At 60.1% G+C, this 9,577-nt stretch overlaps 1 protein-coding gene across 1 annotated transcript; it reads left to right on the top strand.

The window, feature by feature from the left end:
• Positions 1 to 210: 210 nt before the first annotated feature.
• Positions 211 to 9,577, top strand: AK1 (adenylate kinase 1). The gene is made up of 7 exons (XM_075560747.1): positions 211 to 332; positions 2,844 to 2,882; positions 4,319 to 4,354; positions 4,534 to 4,697; positions 5,763 to 5,879; positions 8,967 to 9,158; positions 9,339 to 9,577. The coding sequence occupies exons 2-7, from the start codon at positions 2,876 to 2,878 to the stop codon at positions 9,405 to 9,407; spliced, it is 585 nt and encodes a 194-aa protein (XP_075416862.1). The 5' UTR covers positions 211 to 332; positions 2,844 to 2,875; the 3' UTR covers positions 9,408 to 9,577.

The following is a 9,577-nucleotide window of genomic DNA, read 5'->3' on the forward strand; positions in this document are numbered from 1 at the left end:
TTTCCCTGTCCTCTGGCAGTCCTTTGGACTGCAAGTTAGATAATGGCTGGAAAATCCGTGGCAAACTAAAGGTGCGGTGCACGGGTGGGTGCCTCTGGTCGCCCTCAGCCCCCTCCCATCCCAGTCGGCCTTTCCTCCCTCCCTCCCTCCCTCCCTCCCTCCCTCGCTCCCTCGCTCCCTCCCTCTCTCCCTCTCTCCCTGCCATCGCGGAGCGCTGGCTCCCAGCATGCCGCGCGCTGACAGCCTTATAAATAGTCGCCTTTGCGGGCGGCCAGCGGAGGACGAGCAGGGCACGCACCGGCCCCTGGCGCCCACCCACTCCCCTCCCCCAGGTCAGTGTGTGTCTGTGCGTGGGTGTGTGCCCCTGTGTGCACGCACCCTATTTGGGAAGCGTGGCACCACACCTGGGAGGGGGAGGGGGCTTGTGTGTGGTTGCGATTGTATCCATGCCTGGGATTTGCTTGGCTGCTTCCACAGGCTCTGGGTGTCTGTGCCTCACTGTGGGAGGCTTTGTGGATCAGTGTGTGTGTGTGTGTGTGTGTGTGTGTGTGTGTGTGTGTGTGTGTGTGTGTGTGTGTGTGTACTGCTGTCCCACCCAGCCTCCTAGACAGTCTTGCCTTTGTCCTGACTGGCATGCCTGGGGCTGTGGGTCCCTGCCAGTGGCACACTCAGTTGGACCTGGAAGCCTGCCTCCCTGACCTGAAGGATTGGGCAGGGGTGGCCTATTCTCCACAGGGAGGGTTCTATCATGTGACTTTGAGGCTGGATGGACAGGAAGCCCCTTGGGCCTTCTGCCCCAGGCTCTGTAGGAGCCCTAGGGTCACCACTCTCAGCCACCCACCCAAGATACTGCAGCAGCAACAGGACAGGGTCTGAAGGTACAGGCCCAGAGAGGGGCTGCCGGCTGCCCAAGGTCACAGAGTTGAGTGCTAGAGCTCAGATGTGCACACTAGTCTGCTAACCAGCCACTGGACAAGCCGGACTTGGATCCAGGAGCTGGGACACTTGGTCCTTGGCCTGGCCTTGGCTCTGCCTGGGATTAAGTTACCGCCCCTCTGCTTGCTCCCCAGGCCCTGCGGCAGACCACCCAGTCACATGAAGGAGTTGCCAGGCCTCTGGCCTGTGGGCCTTATAAGGCCTGGGTGCTGAACTTGTAACTCAACCCAAGCCTGGGCCCCTAAGAGGCCTCCTCACAACCCAAGTTATTTTCGACCAAGGAAGTACCAGGTGCCAGGAAGATGGTAGGGCTTAGGTTACTGGAAGGGGGAAAGGTGAAGATGGGATTCAGGCTGCTCTTTAAGGTGCCACTGGAGGCTGCCCCTGACCTGGGGACCCTCCTCCTGCACCAGCTGTGAGATGCTGTTGGCACCTCCTGCCCACCCTGAAGCACAGTCATCAGGGAGAATTGTGACTCTGCCCATGAGCCATGGGGACGGTCAGCAGAGCTGATGAAGGGCCCACTAGGTACCAGACTCTTAGGAATACAGACCCGAGTCCAGCCCCAGCCTCAAGCAAGGCTCTCCTCCTCCCTGGCTGTGGTTCCAGCTCCAAAGACTCCGCAATGCTCAGCCCTCCCAAATCTGCTAAGGGGGCAGAAGGAGGTCCCTGAGCTCTGGGCTCAGCTTGTGCCAGGCACAATCTGGTGGGGGACACAGTCCTGCAGTCAGAGAGGTAGGTATGTGGTGTGCTATGCTGGGGGACGTGCAGAGAAGGCACCGACCAGAGTAGGTGGGATGGGAAATCAGGAAGGCTTCCTGAAGGAGAGGACATGTGAGCTGAGCCCTGAACCACAGCCAGTTGAGAGAAGGCACCAGGCATTGGGTATGACATCAACAATGGTCTGCCCAACAGCTCATCACAGTGGGGGAGGGGCCACCAAGCAGTTCCAGGGCAACAGATAAGTGGGGGCCAGCAGATAAGGAGGGGGACAGGGGGAGGGATCCCTGGCTTGGAAAGTTCCCAAACAGGCGAGTCACATGGTTTAAGGCTTGTCAGAGAAAATCCTAGAGTGTGCTGGGCAGGCAGGGAGGCAGGGAGGCAGACCCATGCGGAGCCTGGGGCAGTGACCCCCTACGCAGAACCAGGAAATGAAAAGAGAAATGGAAAGGAGAGGCACAGGCAGAGCAGTGGAGAGGTGTTGAGGGCCAGCATGGGTATGCAGAGCTGGGGACGGGGTGGGGATGGTGAGGAGGGGTGTCTCTGCAGGGTCTGGGGTGGGGCCACAGGAGTACTTGGTGCTGATGTACATGCAGAGGGGAGAGGTGTGGTGCAGCAAGGGGTGAGGGGCAGAGGTGGTTGGGATAGAAGCTGGCCCTGCGTGGCCGGAGGTGCTCTGAGCACTTGTGAGTCAGGGGTTCTGGCAGATGCCCCTTCCTGGAGCCTCTGAGTCTCTTAGAGTGTCCAAACCCCATTCTAGGTGGGGCCGGCCGGCCCCCAGAGACAAGGGAGGTAGTACCTCCAGGTGACCGAGGTCCCTGGGGGGGGGGGGTTGTCAAGGTGCCTCTGGCTGGGCTCCGCCCTGCCTTCTGCTGGTTGCGAAGGGAACCTCCCAGCTTTCTGCCTGTCCCTGTCCACATCCCCTCCGGGCTCTGTCGTCCTGTCCTCATCGTCCTTCCAACTGGACGGTGTGGACGCGGAGAATCCAGTGAGGAGTGAAGAAACTTGAGGCACAGAGTGGAAAGGTGACTTTCCCAAGGTCACTCAGCCTCAAGGGCCTTCCCTCTGCGCTCAGAGCACATGGTGGGGCAGCCTCGCCTCGGCGGGTCTGGCTCAGCAAAAGCAGGGGTGGGAGGGGGAGAAGGGTCCCCATGTGGACCCACCTCACCTGTGCGTTTCTCTTACAGAGAGCTGACCCGGCTCCCCGGACCTCGGCAGGATGACAGGTACTGAGGCTCTTCCCCTTTTCCGCCTGCTGCCTGGGGCCCAGGGGGCCCATCTGTGCATGGGTGTGTTCCTTGTGCAGCCTTCTGGGAGGGGCCGGAGGAGACCCTGGTCTACCAGAGATAGGGGCGCCTGGCTGGAGCCTCCAGCATCGCTGATGCCACTGCTCCAAGATGACTTGTAGAGCCGCTGAGGCTTCCCCGAGACCCGTGAGGGCCCCAAGGGGCAGCTTCTAAGGTGGGGTGAAGGTTGGGGGCTGGGGGCACAGGTATGCAAAATGCAGAGCCTGAGGCTCACTGGACACCTCTCCCTGCTTTCTCAGACTGTCTCCCTGCTGTTCTGTGTCTCTCCTGGGCCCTCCAGGCTCCTGTGGACAGACCTGGACAGGAGGCAGGGGCAGGCAGAGAGCCCAGACTGGGTCCACCCCAGGCCCTGGCAGCATACTCGTGCCGCCCCTGGCCCTTGGTTGGGGTGGGTCTTAAGGCACTGAGAGGCCCTGGCTGTTGCTTCGTGGCTGAGGCCAGTGCCCACTGAGGGGACTACCTTCCACACCTCCAGTTCACGTCCTTCACATGGGTCTGTGACAGTTCTCTTAGGACTCAGCCAGGGAGGCTGCTGGGAGCTGCCAAGCCCACCCCTTCACTGCGGCATGGGGAGAGAGCCAGAGGGGGCTGGCAGCTTCCTTCCTTGGCTTGCACAGCAAGGTGGGATCTTACCAGTCCCCTATTCCCAGGGGGCTTTAAAAATCCTGGGTAGAAGGTCCAGGAAGGGAGACCTGGGCCCCAGTTCCTACCCTGTGGCCCCGGTGAGCAGGTCTCTGTGTCTCTAGGCCTTAGTGCCCCCCCTGCAGAATGGAGCTTTGGTCTGGCTGAATTCTAAGAGCCAGTAGGTGAGGCCGAAGTTGCAAAGTCAGCTGGCCTCCCTTTCTGGGCAAGGGCTCCACATGCCCACCGCAGCCCTCCTCCCCAGCAGCCGTCTCCAGGGCAACGTGTGTTGTGGTTGCCAACTCCACATTAGCTGGCCTTGGGAGGCGGGCAATGGCTAGAGGCAGGGCTTGGGAGGGGAAGGGCTGGGGACACAGCAAAGCAGGAGCATGGGGACTGCTGCTCAGTGCCGGGTGACCTCCACAGTGAGGGAGATACCAAAGCCAGAGGTGACCTCAACCCTGCCGTCCAGTCACCCTCTGGGACAAGCCACTGGGGTTGGCCTCCCTGCCTTTGCTTGGAACTCCCGCTGCCTTCCCCTCCCCCCAACCCCCACCCCCACTTCTCCTAGCCCTTGGGCTTCCCTCGCTCCATCATTTCTGCTTGATCTGGGCTATAGCTGGTCTGCACAAGCCTCGTCTCGCCCTGGTGCCAGGCCCAGGACAGCCTGGTGCGTGGGCGACACCTCTGCCTGTGCTTCAGGCACGTGCCTGAGCCACTGCTTTCTCCCGCAGAGAAGCTGAAGACAACCAAGATCATCTTTGTGGTGGGTGAGTCGAAGGCAGGTTCCACAGTAGGGTGGGGCAGCAGGAGGGGTCCTGACAGGCTCTGGGGGGAACTCGGCCTGGGGGCTGCCTCCTGGGCTCTCCGTGGATGGGTGACCTGTGCGGGCATACCCTAGCTTTCCCGGGGCTCGGTGTCAAGATGCTGAATGGGTGGGCGCTTGCAGGCGGGCCTGGCTCCGGAAAGGGCACTCAGTGTGAGAAGATTGTCCAGAAGTACGGCTACACCCACCTCTCCACTGGGGACCTGCTGCGGGCTGAGGTCAGCTCAGGCTCGGCCAGGGGCAAGATGCTGTCGGAGATCATGGAGAAGGGGCAGCTGGTGCCCTTGGTGAGTGGGCCCTGGGGGTGGGAGCAGGACAAGGCGGGAGCCTACAAAGTCCATAGCAGGGCTGACCCCACCCTCTCTGGCTCTGATACTGCTGCCAGTCACTCCCCACTCTCCTGGGCAGAGACTTCCAAGGCCCTCTGCCTGCCCTCTAAGACAGGCAGGCCCTGCTGACCTTCAGCCTCACGGTGCCAACTTCCCCCTGGTTAGTCCCCTTGGCCTCTCTGTTCATTTGGTGAGTTGTCAGACTCACCCAAGCTTCACACCTCTCTGCCTTCCCACCCTGCCTCCCTACTTAATATTCCAATAACCCCCTTTCCAGACTTGTGAGACTCAACTACAGAAGAAAGTTGAAAGAGGCTTTCAACTCCCATAAAGAGTTCCCATCTCAGAAACTCACAGGGGTGGGTCCACCCTGTCCTGTAGGGTTGCCCCGAGCCGGCCTGGACCTGATGGCCGAGAGTCATGGTTCTGCATCTTGTTTTGTTGTGTCAAACCCAAACCCCACCGCCACCACCACGGAGCCCATTCTGACTCACAGTGGCCCTGTAGGACAGGGTAGAACTGCCCCTTGGGGTTTCTGAGACTGAATCTCTATGGGAGTGGGCAGTCTAGTCTTTCTCCCACCTTGCGACTGGTGGGGTCGAGCCACTGACTCACTCAGGACCCCCTCCGCCCCAGGGCCCCTTTGTAGGGCTTAGAATTTGATAGATCAACGTGGAATTGTCCCTTCTCAGAACGAGAGCCCCCTGAAGGTAGGGACAGTCCTCTTTGTTCACTTTTGTGTCCACATCTCGGTCCTCCAGAACCTGGCTGGGAGGAGGGGCTCAGTCAACATTGTTGAATGAGTGAGTAGCCCAATCAATCAAGCCATTAGTGTTCCCAATAAAATGAAGGGAAAAAGTCAGCAGTGAGGGGCTTCCTGGTTTCTGGGGAGAAAGGCTTTGAGAGCCCTGTGTCTGAGACACCAGGGCTTCAGGTAGCAGGACCAGCCCAAGCAAAGCCCTGGAGCAGGGATAGGGGGATGGGTTCAGTGCCCCTTTTCTTTTGCTGTCCACCCCCTTGCAGGAGACAGTGTTGGACATGCTCCGGGACGCCATGTTGGCCAAAGTGGACACTTCCAAAGGCTTCCTGATTGACGGCTACCCGAGGGAGGTGCAGCAGGGGGAAGAGTTTGAGAAGCGGGTAAGGCATCAAGCTGGCAGCTGGGAGGCAGGCAGCTCCCCTCCCGCCCCCACCATCATGGAGGCTGCCAGTGGAGCAGACAGAGTTCTGGGAGTGCCAAGTGGTGAGGGATCGATTCCTGAAGGGCTGGAGTGTAGAGGAGGAAGAGGAGGGGTCCGGCTCAGGAGGGGAAACCAAGGAAGGCTTCCTGGAAGAAGAGGCACAGAAGGGGAAGCATCAGTCTGGGGAGTTTGTAGAACTGGCCTAGGTTCCCTTGAGCACTTGGAACCTCAGGCCAGTCACACCATCGTCTGAGCCTCACTCTCTGCGCCTGCACCATGAAGGGTGAAGTTGCAGTTGCCTTTGGCGCACCTGTGGGGGAGTAGAGAGAGGCACGCTCCAAGCGTGGGGTTTGGCACCCCATAAACACACAGGCACAGCAGTGTGGCACAGCACGGACAGATCTGGAAAGGTTGGGGCCAGTGTGGAGAGATGCAAAGGTGTGGGGTGAGGCATTTGAGGATGGTGTGGGAGAGGGAGGAGGCAGACTTGGCTAGAGGCCTTAAATGCTGGAGAGGGGGGTCGGGTCTCCCTCCAGGGCCACAGAAGTCTGGCTGCAAAGAGCAGGCCTTGAGGAGGGCATGGGTCCTCGAATGGGCAGGAGAACCGCAGGATGAGGACCATGCGTTGCACACACGTGCACACAGGCGTGTTCTCATTCACATGGCCGTGTGCCCAGTGCATCGGCACACATGTACACGGCACACATTCACACACCCATAGGTATACACAGTATACACCCATAGGTATTCACACACCCATAGGTATACACAGTATATACACATTCACACACCCATAGGTATACACCGCTCAGGAGCATGTGCACATGCACACCCATGCACGTGGATCCACACAGGTGGCTGCACACGCATATGGCCATACACCACACACCCACACCCACACATGCATACTTACATATGTATACTCACACATGCATACCCACATGCACATACTCACACATGCAGAATCACACATGCATATTCACGCATGCATACCCACACATGCACATCCACACATGCATACTCATACATGTATAGTCACACATGCACACCCACACATGCACTCTCATATGCATACCCACACACGCACACCCACACATGCATACTCACACATTTACACCCACACACGCACACTCAAACTTCTGGAGTTGCAAGGGTGTAATAGGGGAGAGAGGACCTCGGTGTCTAGGAGGGAGAGAGCATCAAGGGTGGGGGGGTGTGGGGCTCAGGGAAGGACCTCAAAAAGAACTGGGCATCCCATGAGCTAGGGATGACCCAGACACTCCCCACCCCCCATGCTGTCTCCACTTGCTGGGCTGTCTTTGGGCTGTCATAGCCCCAGATTCACCCAGTGACTGGAGGCTGTATTTCCTGACCTCCTGAGAGTGCCTCAGTTTCCCTCTCTACAATGGAGGTTGGCACCAGCTGTGTAACATCACTCCTGAGCCTCAAAGCTGAATCTTGAAATGGGGTTCATGAAGGTCCCTACCCTTCCTGGGCTACGTTGGGGCTTCTGCAGTGGTGGGCTCTGTCATAAGACTTTAGCCTGGCCTTGGGCTCCCAAGGCACCAGGGCAGCTGGTCTTCTTGGCGTTGACACCAGGGGGCACCAAGGCCTCGCTGACGGAGGAAGGGCCTGCCTGGGGGTGGTGGCCAGGAACTTCCCTCTTCCCAGTGGGCAGTGCCCAGCATCCCTCCCCAGGCGGAATGCCCACTGCCCTGCCTTGGAAATGAAGGCCCACAGCTGGAGCTCAGCATTTCCAGCCCAGAGGCTGAGAGAGACCTCATAGATTGCCTCCCTGTGTTTGGGGCCGAGAAGTGTGTAAAGAGCCCGCATCCTGGGCTCAGGCGACCAGGGTCTGTGGGACTGTGGGACTATGCGCCGTGGGAGCTCAGCAGCTGGCAGAGTGCCAGGACCTTGGGGCTGGGGTCATTCACTACCCGAAGACAGGGTTTGGGACTGGGTAGTGGGACTCAGCAAGGGCGAGTGCCTTTCCCAGGGGCACAGTGACTGGACAGAGTCTAGGTCAGTCTGATGCCAGAGGCCGGCTCCTCCTTGCCAAGCCCCTGACAATGCAGCGCCCCCAGGGCCTGGGCACAGAGGCCAGGGAAGCAGCCCTTGGGGACTGACAGCACCCAGACAGAAGGTGCTGAAAGACCCAGACCAGAATCCTGAGATGGGGCAGCTGGGTGGTCCTGCCCACCTTTGCCCGGCACCCCTCCCCTAGCTCCAGTGGAAGTCCCAGGCCCTTTCCTCAGGCTGGGCGTGCCTGGCTCAGGCTGGGTCAGGGCTGGGAGCTGGTGAGGACCGAGAGGCATGGTCCCTGGTCTCGGGGACCCCTGAGCAGGCAGAGGAAAGGGGCCGCCTTCTCTGTGTAGAGGCAGGCTGGGGCAGGGGTCTGGGGATGGGCGCTTGCATTATTCCGAGGGCGATGCCTTGTTCTCCAGCACTCTGCAGCCCTCCACTCACCCCTTGTTCCTTTGCCAAGTCACCCTCTGGCACTGTGGCGTGTGAGGCAGAGCCTCCCTGTCTCCAGGGGCCCAGCGTGGCTGGGGTGGAATAACTAGAGAGGCCCTTTGGGCATACCTGGAGGAAGAAGAGGAGGGGCTGAAGGAGTATGTTGGGGCGGAGAGGGGGGGTAGTGGCATCTTGAGCCGAAGGGGAGCGGGTGGTACTGAGGTGAGGGTGAGGGTCTGGAGGGGGTCTGGAAGGGGAACAGCCTGAGGACAGAACTGGTGGCCAGCCTAGAACAGACAGCGAGCTGCCAGTGTGGCTGAAGCCAGCAGAGTCAGGAAAAGGTGGCATGAGCTGGGAGGCCTAGCTCTGCCCCTGTAGGCCCTGCCCAAGCAAGGAGTTTGGGCTTTCTTCTGAGGGTACCGGGGAGCCATGGCAGAGGTTTGAGCAGGGGAGTGGCGGGATAGTAGTTTGAGGACAGCCCCTCAGCTAAAGGCCTGGGTGGGCCTCTGATGGGGCTTCATGGATGGGAACTGGGGAGGAGGTACCCCCAAAGGGCACGTATGGAGCCCTGTGACTGGAGCCCCTCCTGCAGATCGCACAGCCCACGCTGCTGCTGTATGTGGACGCGGGGGCCGAGACCATGACCCAGCGGCTCCTGAAGCGCGGCGAGACCAGCGGGCGTGTGGATGACAATGAGGAGACCATCAAGAGCCGGCTGCAGACCTACTACAAGGCCACGGAGCCCGTCATTGACTTCTACGAGAAGCGAGGCATCGTGCGCAAGGTGCGCCCGCCCACCCGAGGGCCCCCGGGGGGCAGCCCAAGCCAGCTGCTCACCTGGCTCGGCCTCAACTTCCTCTGTGGCCTGGGGCCAGCCAACCGTTCCCCACTGGTTCACCCAGGGGCTGGTGAGTCCCTCCTGCCTCGATGGCCCCCCGCAGCTCACAGCCCGTCTCCCCCACAGGTCAATGCCGAAGGCTCCGTGGACAGTGTTTTCTCCCAGGTTTGCACCCATCTGGACACCCTGAAATAGTAAGGTCTGGAGTCTCCCCCGCTCAGAGTCCCCACCCAGCCCTGTCCTGACTACAAGCTGTTCTGGCCCCGGGCCCGGCACCTCCACCCTCCCGGCGGGAGCTCAGACAGAGGAAGCTCCGTTATCCTGTTTTCACGGACAGCCGAGCACTAAAGGAATTTGCAAGGACA

This window comes from Tenrec ecaudatus, chromosome 10 (assembly GCF_050624435.1).
Source record: "Tenrec ecaudatus isolate mTenEca1 chromosome 10, mTenEca1.hap1, whole genome shotgun sequence".
NCBI lineage: Eukaryota > Metazoa > Chordata > Mammalia > Afrosoricida > Tenrecidae > Tenrec > Tenrec ecaudatus.